Here is a 27,737-nt window from a genome sequence, read left to right as displayed (position 1 = left end):
CCGATGTACCTTATGGTGCGGTGCATCTGACGGTCCAATGTACCTTGTGGTGCGGTGCATCTGACGGTCCGATGTACCTTATGGTGCAGTGCATCTGACGGTCCGATGTACCTTATGGTGCGGTGCATCTGACGGTCTGATGTACCTTATGGTGCGGTGCATCTGACAGTCCGATGCACCTTATGGTGCGGTGCATCAGACGGTCCGATGTACCTTATGGTGCGGTGCATCTGACGGTCCGATGTACCTTATGGTGCGGTGCATCTGACGGTCCGATGTACCTTATGGTGCGGTGCATCTGACGGTCTGATGTACCTTATGGTGCGGTGTATCCGACACTCCGATGTACCTTATGATGCAGTGACAGTCCGATGTACCTTATGGTGCGGTGCATCTGACGGTCCAATGTACCTTGTGGTGCGGTGCATCTGACGGTTCGGTGAACCGTATGGTGCGATGCATCTGACGGTCCGATGTACCTTATGGTGCGATGCATCTGACGGTCCGATGTACCTTATGGTGCGGTGCATCTGACGGTCCGATGTACCTTATGGTGCGGTGCATCTGACGGTTCGATGCACCTTATGGTGCGGTGCATCTGACGGTCCGATGTACCTTATGGTGCGGTGCATCTGACGGTCCGATGTACCTTATGGTGCGGTGCATCTGACGGTCCGATGTACCTTATGGTGCGGTGCATCTGACGGTCCGATGTACCTTATGGTGCGGTGCATCTGACGGTTCGATGCACCTTATGGTGTGATGCATCTAGTTGCCAAAGCCCCACCCATCTGTTATAGTCAACTATCTGGTTTAAAAATGGCAAAAGCTAAATTAAAGTATCCAAAAAACTGAACTAAAATTCTTAATATTCTTCACCCTTTTCCCCTACAGTTCAGTGGATGGGACTATCCAATCATGGAATATGGCAGCCACAATGACGTCACTGCAGATATGATGTGAGACTCAAAGAGCAGCAAATACGAGCCAGTGAAAAATCCCAAAGGTAAAGGGAGTCTGTCAGGTCCAAAATGTCTCCCAAACCAATAACAGGGCCATGCAGATTAACAGAAACAGACCCCTGGGGGCCACAACCCAATCCAGCAATGCAGAAACCATTATTTTTTATGGACATGCAGACCAGTCGATGCACTTGGGGTAAAGCCTGAACTGCCAGATTTGCCTGCAGAAGCTGAATATCTACAGGGGACTCGCTGAGCACCAATTTCTGTCTAAACAAACCAAGCCCTGCCCCGAAGAACTTACAGGCCAATTTGCATATCCATATAAGCAGATTCTCTGTTGTGGCCTCTACGAGGCGCCATTGATGGTTTGGGAGGCATTTTGGACTTTTGTAGAGTTGGACAAAAACAACTTTGAAGTCTTCTCAAATGAGGCAATTGGTGCACTGGGGGCGGAGCTTCGGCTCCCTGCAGCAATGCTCAAGTAAGATAGATGATGTCATAATAGGCGGAGCAAACAGGAGATGGCTGGTGAAATGACCAGGGAGCTGAAGGCCCGCCCCCAGTGCACCAACTGCCTGATGTGCAGATCTATATCCGTTATCTTACTGATGGTGACTCTTAAGTTGTTTTTAGAATTTTTATTGAAAATTAACAAAAACATTCAGAACAAGAAAAATACATTTAATAATCTTGGTAAATATATAAAAAAGAAATAAAAGTCAAGACATGGCGATAACCTGACAATCACATTCGGGGTTCCCCCTAGCAGTAGCCGGCGGTCACCAAGATCCTCTTTCTGCATCTTCAGGCTGAAGCCGGTGAATTCATTGGACTAGCAAGGACTTTGGAGCTTCAAGTGCGCGCGTTACATGGCAGCGCGGTCACCCAGGGACTGACCCAACAAGAACCGGGAGAGAATGGATCTAAAATGAGCAGTTCTATTGGTCCGAATGTCACAAATCTGCTGACACCCCCCACCCCAAACATAACCTGGAGGACCAAAGCTCAGCCATTACTTGGAGCCCAAACAGTCAACGATTCCGCTGCTCTTCAGCCCGTCAAAGAAGAAGTGGTTGTTGTGTGGAGCGTCTCGCTGAGAAAGAGCCTGGACAAGGAGAAGAACATGGTGAAGAGTCAGCTGAGATACACAAAGATACAGCTTAGATACATCTGACAGATATACACCTGAGAGATATAGCTGCGATACACAGAGATACAGCTGAGATACACAGAGATATGGCTGAGATACACAGAGATACAGATGAGATACACGGAGATACAGCTGAGATACACTGAGAGGTACAGCTGAGATACACTGAGAGGTACAGCTGAGATACAAGAGCAAAGGCGCTGGCGGGATGAGCAACACCTACCTTGACTACCTCTTGGCCCAGAACGCCTCCGACAACTGCACAGACCGGAGCCATCTCTGAAAAGCAATATCTGTGGAAAGATACAGACAAATGAATGTCCATCAGAAAACCGAATGGAGCCCAAACTGTAGGGATCAGCAATAGCACCAGCTGGAAAGCAAATATCAAGGTATGAGCCCTACCCTAGACCACCAGGAGAGCGGTCACAAATACTCCCAATACCCTAGACTACCACAGAAGTTACTACCCTAGACCACCAGGAGAGCGGTCACTAATTCTATCACCACCCTAGACCACCAAGCCTCAAACTCCAAAACTCTGGGCTTTTATGGGTTAAAAATAAAATAAAATTATAATATATATATATATTTTTATTATAATATAATATTATACTGAAGAAACGTCCAAGTGACCCCGAAACCTTGGAAGGGCAGGCATATCCCCTCTTCTCACCCCACACCATTGCAGGAGATTGCTGACGTACAGCACTAGTGAGGGCAGAAAATACTCCCCTTGCCAGGATCTATTGGGGTCTTAGTGATCACTCTCCCCCTCTCTCCACAGGACAGGGGAGAAAGAAGTTTGGTGACATAACCCCTTTAAATAGAGTTAGTTTCTGTGCCGATTGTTGTTGGAGCTGCTGCTGTGACCCCACAGTGAGTGCTCCGTACCCCCGCAGTGCCACAACAGTGTATATCATGTCTTACTAGGATGTAATTGTGAGCTGTTGGTCCTCCAGGGTCAGACACCAAGAAAGGAGCAGCTACTACGGTAAGAATCAGCGCCCACAATAGGGAAACTTTGCAGAAGATCTTGTGACATCTCCTCGCCAGGATTGTGTCCCTCTGCTCAGACAGACACAAGCTTTATTACCTCGCAAAGTCTTCAGGCAGCAGATCGGGGTTAACGCCCAAGGAGTCCAGCAGGTCGTTGCGGATCTGAAGTAAGACATCACAGTCCTCCTGGAAAGTTCTAGGCTGAGGGTCTCTTCCCTTGTCAGTGCGGAACTTCATTATAACTGTGAAGATATGAAGAAGGGGCCAGGAGTTACGTCATGTCACAGATTACCCCCCCCCCCCCCCCACGTATGACTTTAGTCCCTTGTGCGGAGCATTGATATGTACAGACCGCTCTAAAGTTTCCTCATCGATCCGCAGTCTATGTTTGATCAGTCACAAGAACAAATGGCGCAGCAGTAAAGCAGATGTATAACTGTAAGGGTCGGCCATAGAGGAGGGGCAATCCCATAGAGGTAAGTGGTGTGGCTGTGCCTCTAATATAGACTGGGGGGGGGGTAACGGGACGACAATAATGAGAACTGCAGCAATGCCATCAACAGAGAAGATCCCCCCCCCCCCCCCATATCCTGGAAGGAGAGACCCTGCACATGTAGGCCCTCTGCCCAGATATAATCTACCCCAGACCAGCCAGGATTGTCTACAAGACGGCGAGGGGAGGATCGAAACTGCCCCCTGCTGGTCACAACACATAAGGCAGCAAGGGGAGGACCGACACTGCCCCCTTCTGGTAACAAGACAGACAAAAGGCGGTGAGTGGAGGACTGACACTGCCCCCTGCTGGTAACAATACAGACAAAAGGCAGTGAGTGGAGGACTGACACTGCCCCCTACTGGTAACAATACAAACACTTTCAGATTCAGCAGAGATTTACATTTTTTTTTTTTTTTTTTTACCACTTTCAGATTCCAGGTCTCTGATGTATTAGGGCACATTCAGTCATACATGTACGTCATGGAAATCACATGCAGAAGCCGGACAGTGGCCGCACCAGCTGGAATTGGAGAAACATCTGTAGTAATAGCAGAATCTACGGCCCCTCCGTCAGCCCATCGGTGTCCCAGCCCAGAATGATTATTATTTTATATAACGCCAACAGATCGGAGGGCATATGAGCAGACGACATCAGACATTACAATGTGATAATGAATTAGCATCAAACAATAGGAGTGAGGGCCCAGGAGCTTGCAATCTATGAGAGGAGCCTAACAAAGGTCTAATATCAGTGTCTGCCCCACCGGCCATGCTGGGCCACAGTCCGGAAATAATCCAGGAGATACGCCAGACTGCAACGCAATTCATAGCCCTTCAATAAAATAGTTTATTTTTGAACAATGGTTCTCCATGGAATAGAAAGACTTGGTACCCCAACAATTGTAAGAGCCCAGAGCATAAAAGACAAGACCCCATAAAAGATTGTGTACCCCAAAACTGTGCCACTGAAAACAGCCACTGCAAAATACAAGTCTACATACTGCCTCAATAACAAGACAGGGGACAAACAAAAGTCACAACTAGATCCTTAAAGGCAGGTACCGAGATTATATACTGAAGTTGTTTTATATGCAGCTCTTGTACCACTCCCAGGTCTATGAATTAGGGGGGCTCAATGGATTCCTGAAGTGTAATCTATGCAGATGACGGAGCAGTAAGGTCCCGAGACATACACACGTAGATACAATTGTTGGTCCCATCGTTTAATGAAAGAAACCCCCACAATGGTCCCAGAAATAACCAGAACCGGACAAGTAATAACCAAACCCCATGCTGACAAGCCACAAAGCTTCTGGGACAATATACTATGGACAGAGGAGACTTTTTGGCCGGCACATCAGCTCTATGGTCACAGCCGGAAACATGAAGCCTATCCTGAAAAGATGACTGTCCCTACTGTGATACATGGAGGGGGCTCTGTTATGTCCCTACTGTGACACATGGAGGGGGCTCTGTTATGTTCTGGGGCTGCTTTGTTGCATCTTGCACAGGGTGTCTTGAATCTGTGCAGGGTACAATGAAATCTCAAGACTATCAAGGGATTCTAGAGAGACGTGCTGCCCAGTGTCAGAAAGCTTGGTCTCAGTCGCAGGTCCTGGGTCTTGTAACAGGATAATGACCCAAAACACACAGCTAAACCCCCCAAGAATGGCTAAGAGGAGAACATTGGACTATTCTGAAGGGGCTTCTATGGGCCCGCACCTAAATCCTATTGGAAGGAGCTGAAACCTGTCGTCTGGAGAAGACCCTTCACCCCGAGACAACTGGGGAAGAGGAGGGGCCCAAAATCCCTGCTGAGAGGGGCAGAAGTCGTCGTGATTGCAGCGATTGCCCCAAAAGGTGCAACAAAATATTACGGGAACCGTCATTTCTGTCCAGGCCGTGTCAGGAGCGAAACACAAAGTCTGACTTTCATTTCTTCATTTTCAGAAAATTTTTATTTCTTATTACATTACATGTGTCAGATTCTGATTATTTCTGGGACCATTGTGGGTTTCTCTCTCATTAAACGAGGGGAACAACAATTTTGTCCGGGTGTGTAACATGTCTCCTCCGGACATCGCTTTCTCACTCCTTGTGTTCATCTTTACAGTGACCTGGATAATATTCATTGTTCAAGTAGGAAAAAATTCCAGACACAAGCCCAAAGCAAATAAAGTAAGAGCGTGAGCTGGGAGGGAGCGGGGGCATCTGTGTTATCACTTCTCCTAAGGCGACAGCGGCCAAAAATAACAGCAGCTTCTCTGGCTCATCTTCCTCAAAGGGCAGGTCCTGACCCACCGAAACCATCCCCAACCTGACACAATGCACAGAAGAGAGTGCGGGCCAAGCACATGGGAGGACTGGAGATCTTGCCAAATCCACAGAATCTGTTTTCAGTCAGTCCACGTGAAAGGACCCCGAGACTGGTCAGGTTGGAGAGGAGAGGTCGGCTGCGAACATCTAGACAACGTGGACAAGTTCAGGCTTTCATGGCGACATCTTCCATGCCAAGTACATTGATATCCACAGCTATGGCAATGAGGAGCGCACGCCAGTGACAATGTATGAGCGGAGCACAACGCGAGCACCCAGAAATCGCCACAGCATGCTAAAGGCAGTATAGACTCAGCAAGCACATGGCGACACAAAGTGAACGCACGAGAGGCCCTTTACTACTAATGTGCATGGAGCAGTCAGATAAGCAAGTAACCGAAAAATAACGCAGCGTCTACGCCTCACAACCCCATGTGACCCACTGAGGCCCATTTACAGGCCTGAGCGTTCCCTGACATCAGACCTCAGGAGAGGCGAGTAACCGCGTTCCATCCGATCACATCCCTCGGCCTCCAATCATTAGACTCACAGGTCTGAAGACCCCCCCCCAATATAAAAGCAGTTTCAGTTCGGCTGTTTGGTCCAAATGAAACTGCCAGGATGAATCTTGTGAGGTTCACCCAACTCATACTGTAAAAGGGGCATGAACTAAATAATCGCCATTAATCGGAATCGCGATAAAATTCCCGATTAGTAGTGATTTTGATCATAATTGCCTGGCCCCAGCCTGATCCCACATAGTCTATATACATATATTAGGGGAGGTTTGGCTGCTATACAACCATTTTACCCTTAGAATAGCTAATCTACAGCAGGTATCTGGGGGGGCTGACACACAGGACCCCCACAGATCAGCTGCTAGAAATGGCGCTACTGTGTTATTCCTCCTGGAAACTTATAAACTGGCAGCTGAGCTGATCAATGGGTTTGTCCCCAAAGACTCCATGTGAACAAAAATGGAAGGACGGTGTGAATCCTATACACAAGGAAAATATCAGAGAGAACCTATTTACACATTTCCAGGAACAATTAAGGAGGAACATAATGCAGAGGAAAGCGGTAAGGTCCGCTCCAAGCCCACGGGACAGGTGATAAGTGTCTGATCATTGAGGGCGTCCTGTCACTTCACAAAGTCTATGGGGCCGACACAGATTTCTTAAAGTCCAATAGATTTTGATTGGATCACAAGATTGTAGGACAGATGGTGCGGGGACCGGTGACATCGCTCTGTCAGGTTTCCTGCACTTAGAGTCTTGTCCGAGCTTGCCGGGCCTGGGGGACCCCATCCTTGTAGACACCACCAGGATTTTACTCAAAACTGAATTGGGAATTACCCTTTAAGAGGAAACGGCCCCACATTAAGGACATAAAATGCCTGAACCTGCTGGTAAATGTCCACAGAGCTGAGGATCGAGAGGAATGTCCAGCCTGGACCCAGAATAGCAGAGCAGGTGCAAACCACACCCTGAAGTGCACAAGGACACCCTTCAGCTCAGTTTCGGTGTCCAGTTGCCACGTGGGGGTGGAGTGGGCCTGGCAGACGGCAGCAGGAAGGAAGTTTTATAAATAAGGGCAAAAAAAATCCTCATCTCCTGTTAGTCCCAGGAGAACCACAAAGAGCAGCTCGGGCACACGCCCCGACACACACAACGCCACAGGTCCCATCAAACGCACAGCCACATATCCCATAACACACCCTGCCGTCACACGCACAGCCAAACATCCCGCTACACACAGCCACACGCCCCACTACATGTCCCATCACATGCACAGCTACACGTCCCATAACACGCCCAGTCGTCACACGCACAGCTACACGCACAGCCACACGTCCCGCTACACATCCCATAACATGCCCCGTCACACACACAGCCACATGCCTCGCTGCACGTCCCATCACACACACACACAGCCACACGTCCCGCCGCTACACGCCCCACTACATGTCCCATCACACACACATCCACACCCCCTGCTGCACGTCCGAGCTTGGTGGGGGGCTAACATACATGTGCTTAGATACAGACATGTTAGACTCGGTTCAGATAAAGTCTTTTTTACATCGGCTTAATGAATGAACAAAACAAAAAACTGTTTGTGTCCATTAAACGGATGTACAAAACATAATGTGAACAGAGGCTTAGGCAGGATTTGTCTGTAGAAATAGAAATATAATCAATCCAGTCACCAATGTGTCCGAGCGACGTCCCGATCCTCCTCTTCTGGGCAGACAATTTGTGCAAACTTCCTGAATTTTGTATTTTCTCCCTCTATTTATAGCTGATGTTGGATCATTTGTATGAATAATATCTCGCCATCATGGCCCCTCCACAATCTACCGGGCACGGCCATCTTTATACAGCAGCTTCCCTGACTGGCATAGATACACGCGTATCTGATTAGTAGGGGTCCCACATCAGTCACCCCACAATCTGCTGCAGGCTCTGTGCACTGTGTAGTATTACAGATCTCCTCACATTTACAGAGGTCAGACCCCCCTCCCCCCACCGATCCAGGGAACGACTACTACGGCCCAGTCTATCCCGCTGCCCACCCGCCATGATTTTACCTTGTTGGTTAGTAGTTTCGGAGCATTGGGGGCTCCGCCATGACATCCGTTTGCTGTAAAGTTTGGTTTTCAGACGCTACGATTATAAATTTTTACCTTGGAATAGGAAGTAGTCGGCCGGCGTTTTCTTGAGCGCAGCTTTGGCTTTCTCGCTGTTCCAGTCGATTTCCAGGGCGTCCTTCAACTGGCAGAACTCGATTTTCTGACAAGGACAAAAAGCGGAGAAGTTTTCAGTCGCGCTGGGAATGTTTTCTCTGGAAAAGTTGAGCTGACTGTCATTTTTAGGCAGCCGCCCCCCTCCCCTTGGCGGCCCCCCTCCCCTCTCTTTAAAACATTTAGACAGCGAGAAGAACATTGATTGGGGCCGCTGCAATGTCACTTGTGGATAATGAGACGAGCGTTCCGGCGGCTGAGGACATCGTGCTCTACTTTCTCTTAGACTTTGTTTTTAGCAAACTTTATTCAGTTACAATAATTTTTTTGACAAGCGCGATGAATTCCTGGACAGAGGAACAAGGCGGTAAGCGGTAACCCTCAGCGCATCGTTCGATCCGAAAGCAACAGTCAATGAATGACAAGGGGTTGTCTCGTTCGGAAACCATTTTTTATTAGAAGGCTCCCCGCCCGGGCCCCTCTAAATCTGCAGTAATCTTTGGGGTAACCTGGCAGCAAGAGTTCTGTAGCGCCACCATAGGGTAAAGGAAGCATAACACAGTACTTGTTAAGGGGCGCCTATATAATACCAGGATGCGCCTGGTCGGACTCTCTGCAGGGAGGTAAATAGATAACAGGGCAAAAAGACCAAGAGCTCAGGGATCGGCCCATTTTCCTGATTTGGACAGAATGTGGCTACACACAGAATTGGGGTTGTTCGGGCAAATGTTTTATGTTTTAAATAGGTCAGGGGAGGGTTAAATAATATATATTTATATATTATATTCTCCTTTCCCAATGTCTCCCAGCGCCTGGTCCAGACCATTGATGTCTTCCAGCAGGTCAGTTAAGGACACAACGTTACGACCTGAGATGTCCGCGGGTCTCTGGAACGGATCCAAAATGTCACAGCCAGGAAGGAGTCTCAGCAGGACTGGACCGCGCCGGGGGACACTAGAGCACCAAGGACAGGTGAGGAGGGTTTTGTTTCCACCTCCCCGGTCTATTTTGTGCCCGGACACCTTCTTTAAGTCCAGGGTTTTGCCTTCCGATGACTAGGATGTGTCACAAAGGTTACAATCACTTGATGCCTCGCTGATACAACCAGGGGTCCTTTCAGGGGGTATCTTCATGCACAGTATGACGGTTCTGCCATTGTCCCCTCGTCATATGTAACTGCATATCCTACTTGTATTATGACATCACTTTCTGCGGCGGGGAAAATCGCAATTCTTACTGACTTTAATGGCGGCTGATCATGCTGTGTGCGTATTATTCTACAGCTAGGATAGGACAGATCTGTAAGGTTCTAGAGTCCGGACCCCAGTACTCACAGCTGTAGGTTGTATCAAACAGCGCACCCATCTTTATCTGACCATCTCTCATGGGTCGCTTAGCTTTCATATGTGACGGGTCTTCTCTCGACCTGCGCTGATGTAATCCCACAGATACAACAAAGCCGCCCCTGTCCCTGCCCCCACCTGCCCTCAGGTATTCTGACCTTATGACTAGAAGTCTGTTGAATTCAGAGTCGGGGTCTTACCACAGGTCTGCTGGAAGTAAAGTGAAGCCCTATTGTGGAAGACAGCGGCCTGGAGCAGAACTGGTCCAGACATTACCAGGCGAGACACAATCCGCCTGACTGGGAAAGGGGAATCTATGTCAGGGGTAACGAGGAAAAATAAAGGAGGCTTCTGACTAGACAAGACGGGCAGACACACTAATAAGACTCTCTCGTATGACAAGACGATTAATACATTGGTGATGGAAACTGATCACAAAATGAGGGAAGAAGTTTTGGCATCTGCACGTCCCTGCGTTAGGGAAGTCACAGAGAAGTGGAAACCAACACCGGGCAACAAGCGGCCAAGTCATCTGCCACCAACGGAGCATTAAAGGGGTTGTCAGGCTATAGAAAACTATGGCTGCTTTATGATCCAAAAGCTGAATCACAGTTATTGTGCCTATAGAGAATGCTACTAAAGTGCTGCAATACCCAACACCACCAGTGGGCAGGGGAGGCGCCATGAGCGACACAAAGCCCATTTCATACCCTGTCAAAGTGAATGTTAAAGGGTTTCCCAGGATTAGCGGTTCGGTAGAGGCCCTCCCTGGGAACAGCTTCTGTACATCATTTACATGGCTTTTGTGTGGCTCAGTCCCATCCAAGATAATTGGGCTGCGATACCCGGTAGAGGCTTGGTTCACCCCAGCATCAGGCTGTAGAGGATTAGAACTGCAGTGACATATGGAGACTGGCGGAACCCCTCATTGACTATAAAGGGGTCCATCGATCGTCGGCCTTTTACAACTAGAACCGCTGATGGAACATGCAGTGCGCGCAGGACTTTTACATCTGGTGATTTTGGAGAACACCATGAAAGAGACTCCTATAGAGATTAGCACAGCCGAATATGTTCAGCGCCGGGCCTGGACTTTTTTGCTGGTACCAATTTTTCTGTGATGTGGAGCCTAAGCCTAAAGTGGGACCCCCCCACACACACACACACCCAAAAAAAACCATATGCAATACCAACATCCGAAGACTTTATATAGGGATATAGAGAAGCTTGTACGCTGGAGTCATCTCCTGGGACCCCTCCATCTTTATGAGTTATCCCATAAATACCCCTTTAGGCGGAGGGCCCCTATAGCAGCCACAATGCATCATGGGTTTTCCCACAGCACACCATCACATGACCTGCGCAGAGCCGCTGAATTTAATAATGATGTCACCCCTGAAAATCCCCAAGCTGGACTCCGGCAATAACAAGGTGAATGTGCTGCGCTCCGCCAGACTGTCAGTCTTTTCATGCGTCTTAGTATCGAGGGAGTTCAGGCCCCGCTGAGACAAGAAGTAAATTGCAGAATGTTCCGGCGGCGTTGTATTCTTCCAGGCTGCGCTCGGATCTCCAGGAGGGAATAAATCCTCACACCCCCCCGTGCACTTCTCTCATTTAAATATATCACTTTGCAAAGTCTGTCAAGTAAAAATGAAGTCCCATCTGCAACACTTAAGCATTTGTCAGCACCTAAGGCGTCCTAATTGATGTCAGAGAGGAATAAATTAATGTAAGGGGCGGCTCCGTCCTCGGCAGCGGAGGAGATGACATAATCAGAGAAACTTTCAAGGTGTCTATAGAAAGATTCTTATGGGGACCCTGGACCCTATAGCGGCAGGTCTGGCCCCTCAGGGTCCTGCTTACTGACCACCCCTCATTAGCAGAAAATGAATGCTATCATCTTAACCCCTTAGTAACCACGGCAGGTTTGGCACATACAACAAGACAAGGGATTGTTGTCTTTTTATTTAGATGGTCCTGTCACCCCATGTGAGTGCTGGAAATAACCAAGTTCATGGAAATGCGAGGCAGGAATCAGAGCAGCATACATGTGATAGGAGTCCCAATGGTCAGTACCCCAATCACCAGGGTATCCCCCCCCCCCACCTTAAACTTCCAAAGTTGTGCACTAAGCTGACCATATACTGAAGATAGCGTACAAACATTTAGCCAGCGGCTATCCTACTGAACTCCCTAATATACACTAATATACATGCACACTCGGCCAAAGTGATCCATGTGTATTACACTAGGAGAGGGGAGAAAGGGGCTCATCTCCATGAGTGAAAGAAACGCATGCTGCCGAAATCCAACTGACTGACCCTCATCCCCATGGACACCTGATCCATTTACACAGACATCAATAAGACAGACAGATAGATAGATAGATAGATAGATAGATAGATAGACAGACAGACAGACAGATAGATAGATAGAGACAATTTGGGACACTAACGCCCCCCCTCCCTCACGGGTCCTTATAGATTGGAGTGTCGCCCTCTTGGAGATCCATCCGTTTCCACAATTAATGAGATAAATAACCCTTTATACTTCCCTAGAGCGAGATAGCTGAAGAGACTCATCGGACTCCTCTCTGGTGCTCCTGACGCTGGCACATCAGTGAGGCTAAGGACATGCACCCCGGGGTCAGTGCGGATGTGCCGGAGGTTCGGGGTGTGAGCTGTGAGGATGAGGTGTAATCCTCGGGCTTCACTGAAGAACAGCAGAGTTGCGAGCAGTACAGTGGCGGTGGAGGGTTATAAAGGGTTTGGGTTTTTTTTTTTTTTTTTTATTGTGGCAGGGAATTGCTTTACAACAGGATGATTTGGGAAGCAAAACCCCCCAGTCCATAAGGACCTGCAGGTAAGTTTAATGTCCCAAATCCCTGAGATTCCCTTTAAAGAGATTCTTTGCCTTGGACAATTCCAACTCATCTGAAAAGTCCCAAGAAAAAGCAGTCACATGACCTGAAATTGAACCCGGGAATCAATGGCAGCCTGTACAATGAAGGATGGGGCGAGAGATATTCTCCTTACTATAATCAAAGTGGATTAAAATCCTGAGCTGAGGGGTTTAGCACTGTAGCCTTGCAGAGCTGGGGTCCTGGTGTTCAAATCCCACCAAGGGCAAAAAACCATCTGCAAGGAGTTTTTATGTTCTCCCCATGATTGCATGGATTTCCATCCCATATTCCAAAGACAAAGACATACTAATAGGGAAAAATGTACATTGTGAGCTCTATGTGGGGTTCACAATCTACATTTAAATAAATAAATATATAAACAAGCATGAAGATAGGGTACATCAAATAACCTAAATCAAATAACGTATAGTTCCCACTGTAAGGTCATCACATTAACGCATTTTCAAAAAACCATAACAAGGGATAAACAAACAAAAGGTAGAAAATGCTTAAATAAACAAATTTTTATTAACTATACACAGACAATACATAACATGTTAAAAGGTGACTGAAAAACATCTACCAACAGGTAGGTGTGGAGGGCAAACCCAGCGTATAGAGCAGTGATGGCGAACCTTTTAGAGACCGAGTGCCCAAACTGCAACCCAAAACCCTCAAAATTTTTGCGGAGTGCCAACACGACAATATAGACTTAATACTATGCGGATCCACAATTGCGGACAGTTACTGACCAAAAATTACAGTCATGTGGGGCTTTACAGAGCTTTCAATAATACAAACAACGTTGTACTGAAATGTAAAGGTCTCGGCATTTGGTACTTTGAACAATTAATTTTCACTATTTACATCGCACAGGATCTGTTTTATAGTTACCGTGTAATATTCTTACATCCTGTACTAATATCACGTCTGCTATAAAACAGATACTGTGTGATATAAATAGTGAGGGGACCCCAGACAGTATTATATGCTCTGCAGTGGGCCCACCACACAATATTATATTCTCCACAGTACCACAGTAGCCCCCCAGTGTTATATGCTCCGCAGTAGGTGTCCCCCCCCCCCCCCCCCCAGGATTATATGCTCCACAGTGGCATCCACACACAGTATTGTGTGCTTATAAATAGGCCCCCCCCCAGTATTATATGCTCTTTAGTACACCCCCCAGTATTATAAGCCACCCCAGTATTATAAGCCCCCCCAGTATTATACACTCCCCCCGGTATTATAAGCCCCCTCAGTATTATACACTCCCCCCAGTATTATACACTCCCCCCAGTATTATACACTCCCCCCAGTATTATACACTCCCCCCGGTATTATACACCCCACCCAGTATTATAAGCCCCCCCAGTATTATACACTCCCCCCAGTATCATACACCCCACCAAGTATTATAAGCGCTCCCCCCAACATCATATACACAGTGAGCCACTCTCATACTCACCCCTGAAGAGCCGCCGGCATCCACCTTCTTGTCACTGGCGGCGCTGATGACGTCATCGCGCCCGCGTCGGGGCAGAGGTCAAACTCTGCAGCCAGTGTAGGCCGCGGTCGCGCGATCCGCGGCCTACCCTGACAGCTTTCAGCTGTATGTGCATTTGCACATACAACTGAAGGCAGTGATCGCTCATCAACGGGGAATCCTGTACCGGATTCCCTGTTGGTGAGCGATCCGGGCGACCGCACGCGTGCCAGCATGGAGGGCTCTGCGTGCCCTCTCTGGCACGCGTGCCATAGGTTCGCCATCACTGGTATAGAGGGTATGAATAGAATGAAATAACAAATGCTCCAATAAACTGAAAATTTCAGCATAGGCAATCTACATGTTATATCCCTGACCCACATCACATTGACTCCATGGCCATTTAAACACTATTCAGAGCAAGTGCATAGCGTAGTAACATGAGCCAAGATGCGATGTGGTAAGAAAAGTATATTCAAGTATATTATTCAATGCTAGGAAGAGTCAAATAGGTTTATAAATAAGTCACACCTAACCCCAACGCACGTTTCGGCTATAAGCCTTCTTCCGAAAACGAAACGTGCTTTGGGGTTAGGTGTGCGGGCCGACCAGCAGCATTTTGTACTCTCCACCCATGGGTATGTAAACTCCTGATCTTATTCACTTACTACTCCTTATGCTCTTGAACCACTTGGTGTGTCATCCTTCGACTTATTTATATACCTATTTGATTCTTCCTAGCATTGAATAATATACTTGAATATACTTTTCTTACCACATCGCATCTTGGCTCATGTTACTACGCTATGCACTTGCTCTGAATAGTGTTTAAATGGCCATGGAGTCAATGTGATGTGGGTCAGGGATATAACATGTAGATTGCCTATGCAGAAATTTTCAGTTTATCGGAGCATTTGTTATTTCATTCTATTCATACCCTCTATACGCTGGGTTTGCCCTACATGTTATCTATTGTTTGTGTATAGTTAATAAAAAAAATTGTTTATTTATTTAAGCATTTTCTACCTTTTGTTTGTTTATCCCATTTAAATAAAGAAATAAATAAAACTCTGAGCTGCGCCCCCCCCCCCCCCCCAATCTATTAACTCAGAATCCCTGGATTGGGTATAAGACCATAGATTTCCTGCAATGGTCGCCATTACTAGGGGGGCGTTCACACTTGCGCCCGTGCGCCCTTTGTCACTCCGCCTGCACGTCCGGTTTCCCCGCGGAGCGGTCACATACGGACACTGGGTTTGCTTTTCAAACGAATGGGTTTTTAAAACTGACCGCCGGGAAGCTGTCCCCTGTCCGGTATCTCCGGGACTAAGGATGGAAACCCAGTGGAATGACACAGGGGCGCAAGAGTGAACACCCCCTAATAGTGACGGGGTCTCTTCATTGGCCACGTTATGGATGTGGCTAGAAAAAGCAGCGACGACCGGAGCAGCAATGTGAACAAGGCCCAGCAGATAGATCGCTCCTTACCTTTTTGATCATTGTGCTTTCTGTAGAGTCAATCTTGGGCTTTTTCGCTTCTGGGCCGTCTTCAGATTCCTGACTAGGTTTTGTGATTTTTGTCTTCTCCCTAAAACGTTCATTGTAAAGTTCAGTCATTTATTTTCATTTTTGCAGTCAGGAAGCAAATAAAATATAAAATGCATGCGACAGGAAGACAAAATGTCTCCCAGAATAATGAGATTATAGAAGAAACCCCCAGTGTCAGTGTCCCGTATAGTTACACATATACCTAGGATCCAAACAACCAGGTAATCCTGTGCTATTCATAGGGAATCTCACTCCCTCCTCCACTTGGTCTGCTTAGGGCCCACTCACATCTCTATCTGCCCCAAAATCACTGGAAGATTCTGCGGCCTATTGTTTATAATCGAATGGAAAGATTGGCGCAAGATGCGAAAAATAATATTAATATTTATTATTATTAATTATTAAATCTGCCCTAATTCACAGCCACAGCGGTGTCTCAGAAAGAGGATTCTGCCTGAATAGAAATGGGTCCTTAAAGTCCAAAAATGGGCCAAGGTATTAGTGACAGTCTGAACAAGGCCACAGATTTTAGGTGAGCGTTACAATGAGAAAGGTAACAGCACTGCACTGCCCGAACTTCAGAAAGCTGCTGCAACATGGGAGACCGGAGACCCCGAAGTTTGGATTTTGGGACATTGATGTTGTAGCAAGTCCATTCCCTTTTCTTAGCTGTGAGGTAGGCCTAGGCTCACATGCACCTAATGGAGACGGGGTAGTGGGTCTAGACGGGGTAAGGGCTCATTCACATCTGCGCCCGCTCTCTGTTTATACAGGTTTCTGTTTTCTGTCTGAAACTGGTCAGGAGACTGAAACCTGCCGGCATTTTTCAAACCCAATCAAATGAATGGGTTTGAAAAGTGTCCGGCCGTGAGTGCTGGTGAGCGTTTTATGCTCTCCACGGCAAAACCGATTTTTTTTAACCGGACAGAGTCGGACATCAGGACTTTGTGTCCAGTTTAAAAAAACTGTTTCGTCGCGGAGAGCATAAAACGCTCACCTGCGCTCACGGCCGGACCCGGTCTGACAGGCTTCCGTCTTCTGCATGCAGAAGACTGAAACCTGAAAACGGAGTCCGGGCCGTGGTGTGAACCCAGGGTAATGGGTCTATATGGGGTAATGGGACTATATGGCTTCAGCTGAAGGTGGTAAATGCCAAGATGGTGCTAATGTCACCTATATAACCAGGACTGAATATCTTCAGCAAATTTCAAGTGTCAACCTGGACACACAGCAAGTGCCAAGCGCCCAAACTACTCTGTCACAATAATCTCAGAGTCTACGTTTGCCATTGAGCACATGACACGAGGACGGCGACCGCTGTAAGGAATCGACTCCTGGTCCGCACAACGATTCACAACCACATGTCAGGAATAAATGAGCAAGATCCGATTTGTTTTGCAGGTGTCAGAGGAGAAGGTGTGAGCAGCTGATAACAGAGAAGCTAGCACATCAGGGGACAGGACGTCAGGCGGCTCATGTACTGAGTGACTTTAGGGGTTGTACCAGATGACCCTCTTTTTAGGCTTATCCAGTTTCGGCCCATACAGAACAAACATCTTTACATTTCCGTCTCGCTGCATTGCAAACACTTTACCGTTTTCTAACCGGAGGAGGCGACATTTTGATTTTTGTGTTTTTAATGCATAAAAATTTCGCTTCACACAAAAAAAAATTAAAATTAAAAAAACCAAACTATAAAATAAAATCTGCAGCTGTAGAGACTGACACAGTGAACAAGCCTTGTGTGTTACAGAGTCATCCTGCACCCGATTCAGTGTAATGCAAAATGAGCTTAACGTTGCAGCCAGCGCCCCCGGCATCAACCCCACCAGAAACAACCCTGTGTGCAATGGTCTTAGACAAGTAAGATACTGGGTGCACCAAACAAGTGAAAAGACTGGAGGAAGCCGAGCCACAATACTGTCCATGGGTTAAATCTGGTATTGAGGCTCAGCCCCAGCCAAGTAGGCGAACAGTCTGCCAAAAACCATCGAGGATTTTTTTTTCTCCACCTCCTTCAGTTTAAAACCGACATTATAGTCAATGGAGATCCCTCGGCCTCTGTGTGTAACTGAGGGTTTAACAGTCTGGAGGACCCGAACAGCAGAGAGGCAAAGGTCCCAAACAATGGAGACACATCCCTACTGTGAACATGGCATAACTAGAGATGAGCGAGTACTATTCGAAGCTCCTGTGTCGAATAGCCCGCACCAATAGGAATGAATGGACGCAGCCAGCATACAGGTGGTTACGCGGCCGACCGCCGGCAACATCTGCGTGCCGGCCGCTTCCATTCATTCCTATAGGTGCGTGCTATTCGACACGGAAGTTTCGAATAGTACTCGCTCATCTCTAGGCATAACCCATCTAATGTCCATCATTTCACGGTAAAATCAGTTATTCCCCATTGTACTTTCCAGGAACATTCTGAAACGGCCAAAAGTCACAGCTTCAGAGCAACGTCTTCAAGGAGATTCTGGGAAACTTCCCCTAGGTAGCTAAAGTCATCCTAAAAGGCCATGTGAGAAGTCAAGCCTTACAAATGGACAATCCCTTTAAGGTGCTAATTAAACATATTGCAGGTGAGTAAATATTGGGATAGGATTGGACATCAGGCTGTCACTGGGGGCTAATAGGACAGGTCTCATGTCATGCTGGCAATACTCCAGGGAACCTCATTTCCTAAACTAATTCTCATTCCAGGTTGCGGCCCATATCAGTCTTGGTATTAACCCCTTCCCGCCGATGGCATTTTTTGATTTTCATTTTTCGTTTTTGACTCTCCTCCTTCTAAACCCCATAATTTTTTTTCATTTCTCTGCTCCCAGAGCCATATGAGGTCTTAATCTTTGCAGGACAAATTTTTCTTCATGATGCCACCATTAATTATTCTGTATAATGTACTGGGAAGCTGGAAAAAAAAATCTGAATGGGGTGGATTTGAAGAAAAAATGCATTTCTGTGACTTTCTTACGGGCTTTGGTTTTATGGCGTTCACTGTGCAGCCAAAATGACCTGTCCCCTATATTCTGTGTTTCGTTACGATTCTGGGGATAACAAATGTCTATGGTTTTATTTACATTTTAACCCCTTAAAAAAAAATCCAAAACGGTGTTAAATTTTTTTTTTTCTAAAAGTCGCCATATTCTGACAGCCATAATTTTTTTATACGTAAGTGTACGGGGATGCATAGGGCGTCTTTTTTGCGGGGCCGGGTGTACTTTTTAGTTCTACCATTTTCGGGAAATGTTATTGCTTTGATCACTTTTTATTCAAATTTTTATCAGAATCAAAACAGTGAAAAAATGGCGGTTTGGCACTTTTGACTATTTTTCCTGCTAAGGCGTTTACCGTACAGGAAAAATATTTTCATAGATTTGTAGAGCGGGCGATTTCGGACACAAGGATACCTAACATGTAGGTGTTTCACAGTATTTAACTACTTTTATATGTGTTCTAGGGAAAGGGGGGGATTTGAATTTTAAATTTTTTTTTTTTTTTACTTTTTTATTTTATTTATTAGACCTCCTAGTGGTGTTGAACCCCAGGGGGTCTGATCACTAATGCAATGCATTACAATGCTAATGCATTGCAAAAAAACATCATTTCTTTTGCAGGCTGCATAGACCAGCCTGCAAAAGAAAGAGACTGCAGACCGGCTGAGAGCCTTTACAAGACTCCCGGCTGTCATGGAAACGTGACGTCAGTCCTGGAGCTTGCTCCAGGAGCCGGTGATCACCGACAAAAAGGGCGGCGCCCATGCGCCACCGGGAAAATGGCGCCGGAGGAGTTAATGCCTCCGATTGGTCCGTAAAGTAGTAGACACCCGGTGGCTATGGCGGTCGCCATAGTTACACACCCGGCATCCGCCGTACTATTACGGCAGATGTCGGGAAAGGGTTAAAAGATGACACCTGTAAAGTACAAGATTACTAAGTAAGAGCCTATTCAGACAACAACTTCTGTGCTGGGCTCTATTTTGTTGCAAATCAGGTCATTGATTCACCCATTTAGGTGAGCGGTTCCATGAGAAACACCCCCCCCATGCTGCACCCCTCATTGATCTCACGTTAGAACACACGGCTCAGTCTCGGCTCACTTGTGTAACTAGAATGAGACACAAATGATTGACCCAGCTTTACATACAGAGAACCCCAATAACTGACATGGCGGATTTTGCAGTGTGACCCGACCTTCTACCACCAGCAGAAAGATTTCCTATTCTCATTCCCTTAAAGGGATTCTACCATTAAAACTTTTTTTTTTTGGTGGATAACACGTCGGAATAGGCTTTAGAAAGGCTATTCGTCTCTTACCTTTAGACGTGGTCTCCGCTGCACCGTTCCTTAGAAATCCCGGTATGCAAATGAGTTCTCTCGCAGTGATGGGGTCAGGCCCCACCGCTGCCAGAGAAGTGTCTCCAGCACCGCCTCCTTCTTCGTCCGCCGCGTCATCTTCAATGTCTTCTTCCAGTGCAGGCCCGTAACTTCCAGCAAAGCAGAGCAGACTGCACAGGCCACAGGAAAATGGGCACTAACAATACTGTGCAAGTGGCCATTTTCCCGTCACCTGTGCACCTGCTCTGCCCAAGGCCCGAGGCCTAGAAGTTACGAGCCACTGAAGATGACGCTGCGGACGAAGAAGGAGGTGGCGCTTGGAGACACTTCTCTGGCAGCGGTGGGGACGCCCCCATCGCTGCAAGAGAACTTATTTGCATACCAGTAAAAACCGGTATGTCTAAGGAACAGCGCAGTGGAGACCAGTTAAGAGACGAATAGCCTTTCTAAAGACTATTCCGGCGTCTTATCCACAAAAAAAAAAAAAGGTTTTAATGGTAGAATCCCTTTAATGGAAGGTTCAGGCTGAATCTGCCCATAATGGAGCAGCGCGATTCTCTCTTCCACTAGCCAATAAAGCATCTGCCACTGTGACCCTAACAGGGCAGGTTCAGTTAGTAGACGAGGACCGTTTGGGACTTTCTTCCAGGGGCCCATCATCCCCCAGGGCAAATGAGCATGCAGAGATAATGGGTGACAGCGATACACACTGACCAGAGATCGGTGTGTATATCTATAGGTAGATCCTCCGCCTGTGCTGCAACACTGCGTGTCCCGTGTAACCACCGAAGACCAATTACAGGCCACCCCTAATGTCGCTCAGAAGACCTGAAGACAACAGCCAGTCGTGCTGGAGCCCAGGAGAGGCGAATAGCAGTGAAAAAAACCCACGACAAGTACACTACAGGTATACTACGGGGAGGGAGATTAGGGGAGCCCGAGAGGATCAATCAACTTACTCAACAAACTCGTGCTCTCCCAGGTCAGCAAACATGTATCCGTGATAGCCAAAGACGTCCCCCGCAAAGAACTTGATGCCTTTTTTGTGGCAGATCTGGTTCACTTTCACCAGAAGGTCCCGGGAACAGCAGGTAAGACAAACCTGGAAACAAAGAGCAAACAAAAGATGGATCAATGACAAGTCTGAGACAACTAATATGGAGAATCCCTGCCAGACGATGGTGCGGAGGCCACAGCAGGGACCACAGTCTCCAAAATTACTCTGTCACTTTATCAACCACTTCATAATTTCCAAGGCTACAAGCAAATGTAAAAACCATGTGTGACGTCTGCATGAGCACAGAGCAGGTATTACGGGTTACCACCATGTCGTATTGTATACACCAACCCTTACCATCAGTCCTGATCCCGGGAAACAGCAAATCAATGCCGTGACCTATTCACACACAGCACAAGAGCAGCCGCTCACTGTGCAGGCAATATTAGCAATGGCTCCAAAGTGACCCTAGTAAAATACCAGAATATTCCAGAGCTGCATTAGCTAGAATGTTATATCCCATAATATACGGGACAATCCTGTTAAAATTCGGACCTCATCTGCACGATACATAGAAGCTCCTGCAGGTTTCCCTCATAATCTCTGCAGTGAGATCCTGCACATAGTAAAGCACAACCCAGACAAGGCTCAAGGAATTCTTCTTGTACTGTTTGGGCAAACAAAATATGACACCCCCCCCCCCCAAGGCAGCTTCCTGTTGTTACTCTCTACTTCCACCTAGACACAAATATCTGGCACAGGGCTAACAAGGGAGTCGTGGGCTGTCGTTAAGGAGAAAGGCGTCCCTGTTCACACTTGCACGGTGTGGACTTGGAAAGTAAAGGTGTCTTCTCCTAACAGTGAGCAGCCGCTATAGTTCTCTCTATACGGAGGCCGCCCGTCACACAATTCTTATTCTCCTCAGGTCTCATATGCAGCTTTTCTTTGCATCCATTAAGGGACTGACGTGCAACCTTTACTACTGATAAGGAAATCACATTCACTGACATTATAAACCCATTAGACCATAATCCGGAGGCGCTCAGCAGTCAATGCGTCTAGAAACCTTCCTTAAACAAGTCCTCTAGAGCAGCCGAGGGTATAGTACAGAGTAATGCGGAGGCTCTTTTGGATATCTGTTTTAGCTGATGTGCCATTTATGGGTTTTATTCCTCCCCCTCCCTAATGTAGCCTACCTCTCCCATGGTGCCTCTGGCTTTGTAGAGATATAGGGGTGTAATCTCCACACGTGCTTAGCATCTACAGGGCGGATCAGAGACAAACTTTTGTCCACTAGCTTTGGATACGGCGTCGGGGTCTCTCAGGTGATGCCGTGTTAGTCTGTCTCCCTTGCCTCCTGTTTGTGATACTTCTTCCCTGTCAGCTTTTAGCAATACCTTACAGAAATACACTGGAGATTCTGCACAAAGCACATACAACACAGACATGCTGTGCGAGTCAGGGAAGATTCATAGCTCTGCTGCTTAACATAGTATTTCCTGAGACATTGGAAGAACATGGTGGAAAGAGGAGGTGTCTGACGGCTATCAGGAGATTTAATTTTTGCAAATTCTCATATACCCTGTAGTGTCAGTGCACACGGACACCAGAAACCGCTTGAGTGTTACATGATGGAGTCCACGCCAGAGCACAAAGGCTCTCTGCTCTGATAAAATAATCCCCCCCCCCCCCATCTGCCATCACCCCTCCCTGTGATGTTGCGTTTCATTCACTGTATATCTGATAGGATTAGTAGGTTACACTCACTGCATCGAAATTGTTAAAGAAATCTTCATTCTTGTCCTCAATGTTGTCTTTATTCACGGTTACTTCTACCATCGGATTGAGATTCTGCGCCCGCTCTAGAGAGGTTAATGCTCTGTTGCGACCAAGAGATCCAGTTGGGATCAGGAACTGAGCACGAGAATCTTCTTCAGTCACCTGAAAACACAAGCAGTGGTTAATACACAACATAAGCACTACACGGGGGGACTGCAGAACAATAATACAATCAGCTTCAATCTGCAGCTCCAACATACAGGACCTTTATAAGGCTAACATTAGTGCGTGTTGACATGGGTACCCAAAAGACAGAGAGACGGTCCAAAAAAAAAAAAAAGTTACCCACAGACCCCATAGACTATAATGGAGTCCTATGAGCACGATTTATCGCTCCGCCCATTTTAGATGGAATCTGCGTAGATGTGAGCCTAGCACCATATTGCGGAAACGCAGCAGATCCGACTTAATAACCCTTTACATGTTACCCCCAATAATGAGGACCCCATCACAGAGCGGCAGCAAGCTCAGACCCCCACCCACCCCCATGCGTCCCTTTCTATGCCCATCTCATTGGTTCAGGGGATCGTTGCTATATCTCCAACACCAGATTACTATTTGTATATAGAGGCAAAATCATCTCAGAAATAAGTTTTTATGAAAGGAGAAGTAAAGTGATTTTTCTTTGGCCTACAAGACTGTGTGCACAATATCCTGAAGCTCAGGAAGCGGCGAGGAATTTGATGTTTCCGTTCCGGCCCATTTTCTGGATTTGCTATTGGAGAGTTTCCATTAACAACAATATCTTAGGGAATCGCTGATTATGCAATTCGGTAATACTTTACTGCAGCTGTAATGGTCGACTACAGTCAACACTCAAAATCTAAGAGTGCCCTCTAGTGGTGGATAGAAGTAACACCCCATGTTGGGACCACAGACGGGGCCGACCATCCAATGCTAATGATCTCTGAATTATTACCCATTCACTCCAGTCGGCATCACGTAATAAACCATTTCTGGATATATAAAGTCACTTGCAGCAATATTTGGGGGGATGGGCCTATTGAGTATTGGGGTGTTCGGCCTCTGGCTCTAACCCATTTCTGCCTGCCGCTGCAGTCGCTGCTGCTGCAGACTGCAGCAACGGGCAGAAATGGGTTAGAGACCTTCCGATCTCTCTTATGTGTCTAGGAAAGCATTAAAAGGGGTTATTACATATCTGACTCTTATATCGCCAACGTATTCCGCAGGACGCTGTCCACTGCCGTCCCATATAAGTCCAAGTCAATATCAGATTGGAGGGGACCGCCAGCCCCCCCCTCCTCCCCATTGTTTAGCTGTTCTCAGTATCTGAAACACTTCCATGGAGACTACCGAAAATGACTAAACCCTCAGAGGACACAATAATAATGGTAGAGGAACAAATAGTGCGCCCAGACCGGAGAGCGCCAAGAGTCCTGAACGCCCCCAAAGAAGTCTAAACCCAGTTATATATATATATGAGGGAGGAAGGGCTGTCAATAAATATCAGGGTCAATTATTAGAGATGAGCGAACACTGTTCAGATCAGCTGTTCCGAACAGCACGCTCCCATAGAAATGAATGGAAGCACCTGGCATGTACACTTTGCCAGCGGCCGGTCGCCGTGCCAGGTGCTTCCATTCATTTCTATGGGAGCGTGCTGTTCGGAACGGCTTATCTGAACAGTGTTCGCTCACCTCTAATAATTATAAATACATACAGCAAGAAGTCTAAACCCAGCTATAAAAGTAACCCATAACCATAGAGGACACCGGCCCCTGTCTACAGACCCCCCTCCCCCCCTGTACTAAGAGATTTCACTATTGTTGGATATTTTTAACCACGTTTGGGGTAAATATAGAGGGTTTTTTCATTATCCCGGCGTGTGCTCTGTGAGCTCAGTCACTTTGGTATTGCTTTGGCTCTTCTGTTTATGAGGAGTTTATTAGACGAGGTTCACACGGAGGAATCGGTCACTGATATAGGAGAGAATAAAGCCCATATTATTACGAGCCCACCTCCTGATGGTCCATCATGGTCAGCCCCTTCACTCCGGCCAGGATCAGATTCTTCGCCACTTCAGCCCCCAGCCCGCGCAGCCCAACCAGAAGGACCTTAGATGTCCTGAGCCTAGGGAGAAGATTAAGAAAGGGGTCAAACTACCGACATCAATGCTGTGGGGTGTAAGAAATAAAAACGGACGCTCTCCCCTTAGCCCGATGATCAGTGGGGGTCAGAGCATCAGGACGTCCATGCACATTGCTGCCCCATTCATCTCTATGGGATACCCAGGTAAAGAGCCATAAAGATAAAAGGAGTAGTGCCGGGCCCTACGCACCTTCCAACCCCGGGCCCTGTGCCAAAAACTGATCTAGTGGTCCTGAGTTGTGTGTGATGACGGAGGTTCCAGGGCTAGTCGGTGACAACAACCAGTGGCCCTTGGGTCTCATTCACATTATAACCTTTAGTTTAAATCTGCATGAAACTGTCTTCTGTACCCAGGACATGACTATGGGGTAGCACTGACTAGACGTAGAGACATCCCCTGTTAGTACTGGAGTACACGGCCGCCATGCCTCAGTCACCGCAAAGCACTGATAAATCAGAGGGGGTCATTAAGGGCTAGGTCACACTGAGTTTTTTTAGCAGCAGATTTTGACGCGGAATCCACCAAAACGGCTCCCGCTGACTTCCATGGGAGCCGCTCGCTTCTTTTTTCTGCTAGCTAGTAGCGAGATGACCTGTCTTCCCACGGATTCTGCGGCTGACTCAGCCGGGGCGTGAGGCTCTCTCCCATTTATTCTGGCCTAATCCGGAGCGGAGTGCCGCATCAAGATATCAGTGCACTGCATCAGCAATCCGTCACGGCTAGCGGTGCGGAATCCATTTTCCGCAGGGCATTGTAGGGGTTAATAAATCTAGTCTTCATGTCGGTATCCATGGCTTTCACTGACTGAGCCTGGAGTGCAGACACGGACAGGAGCGGCTCGTCAACTCATCCCGCACACAGAACTACAGCCGTGTGCGGAGCCCGGTGTAAAGACTCAAAACTGTGGATCAAAATAGGTGTATGTGCACGAGGCCTTAGATTTAAAGGGATTCTCCAATAGATCCATCCCCAGCAGTGGTGACTCCTCGCCGCCCCCTTGTGCATTCTTGGCTTGGCTTTATTGTACTTGCTGCTCCTCTTTGTATCCCTGTTATTTCCAGGCAGTGACTCTGTGGACAGACTACATTTCCCAGGATGCATCTGCCGACTCTCACTCTGCTGCTCACAGAGGAAAAAGGTTAGTGAGTGTGCAAACCAAACATCCCAGAGGTATCATGTGACCTTGGACGTGGGAGGGACTTATTACCTGTGATATAAAGCAGATGCATCCTGGGAAATGTAGTCCGTCCACAGATTCACTGCATGCAAGCAACAGGGATACAGAAAGGAGCAGCAAGTACAATAAAGCCGAGCCAAGGCTGCACAAGGGGACGGCGAGGATGTGGCACTGCCGGGGATGGACCCGTAGAAGCTGGAGAACCTCTTTAATCCACAAAACCTTTTATCCTCAATTGCAGAAATGCAAAAAACTACACAAGTGGCCCCGTACACTACGGAGTCCGGGCCCCACTGAAGAGCCGCACGATATGGGTCAGTGTATACCATAGATAGCAATCCATGTGTTATTCATGGCTGACCTGTAGACAGCACACGTTATGTACATGTAGCCGAGTGCAAGGACCCCCCATCACAATAAAGGGCCCCCCTCCTCCCCATCACAATAAAGGGCCCCCCTCCTCCCCATCACAATAAAGGGCCCCCCTCCTCCTCCCCGGGACTCATTCACCCCCTATACATATAAACGGATATGAGAGCTGTGCATAGCAGTAGTAATGTGAACAGCCTGCAATGGAGTCGTCCATGTTCCCTCACACACAGCAGCCAGTCACCTCCTCTGCGCCTCCAGCCCCCACAGGCGGATCTGGCGGTCATACTGCGCGGCCTCCTCCTCACTGATCACCGTCTCCTCCTTCTCCACCATCTTTTCCCGGTTCACACACACCGAATGAATGGACGACAACAGGGGGCGGGGCCAGCCGACGTCACTACCCGCTCGCCGGACCAGGTGACCGTCTCTTTCCGCCTTATCGCTTGGTGTCACGTGACCTAATGGCGCACGCTGATTGGGCTGCAGAGCCGTTACTCTGGGATACCACCGTGCAGTCTACAAGGCATGCGCAGTATGTGGTGCCCTCTGCCGGCAGAGCTGCGCATTGCAACCTATGTAGGAGCTCAATGGTTTTCCTATGAGTTAGGGCCCTGAGGAAGGGCGTCAGCTCAGACCCATAACAATCTTTTAATGGTGTCTTATTACTTTATGGGCTTTGTTTTTACATATTATTTTCCTATTTTTGCCTTATTTGCCGCCTCGCAGTGGTTTTCCTTTTAGAGTGTGGTCTGACCAAAATAAGAGGTGACCCCAAAGGCGCTCCCAAGAGCTGGCAAATAGCCCGGGAAGCTCTAACGTATGTAACGTGGGCACGCAATAGTCTGCTATATTTGTGGCCCATCCCCCAAAAAAGAGCAAGGTCTCATGGGAAGAGGGTGGCCTTAATGGACAAACCCCAATAAATGCTGCTATCAGTTTTTTGGGGGAACACAATGT

General features: G+C 47.5%; 1 protein-coding gene across 1 annotated transcript; it reads right to left on the bottom strand.

The window, feature by feature from the left end:
* Positions 1–1,720: 1,720 nt before the first annotated feature.
* Positions 1,721–27,197, bottom strand: SAE1 (SUMO1 activating enzyme subunit 1). The gene is made up of 9 exons (XM_075260118.1): positions 27,022–27,197; positions 25,101–25,212; positions 23,050–23,223; positions 21,245–21,387; positions 15,889–15,988; positions 8,613–8,718; positions 3,212–3,356; positions 2,339–2,408; positions 1,721–2,070 (listed from the first exon to the last, which is right to left on the bottom strand). Exons 1-9 carry the CDS (start codon positions 27,111–27,113, stop codon positions 1,978–1,980), a joined length of 1,035 nt encoding a protein of 344 aa, XP_075116219.1. The 5' UTR covers positions 27,114–27,197; the 3' UTR covers positions 1,721–1,977.
* Between the last annotated feature and the right edge of the window lie 540 nt (positions 27,198–27,737).

This window comes from Leptodactylus fuscus, chromosome 11, assembly GCF_031893055.1.
Source record: "Leptodactylus fuscus isolate aLepFus1 chromosome 11, aLepFus1.hap2, whole genome shotgun sequence".
NCBI classification, from domain to species: domain Eukaryota; kingdom Metazoa; phylum Chordata; class Amphibia; order Anura; family Leptodactylidae; genus Leptodactylus; species Leptodactylus fuscus.
This window is presented reverse-complemented; position numbering and strand designations above follow the sequence as displayed.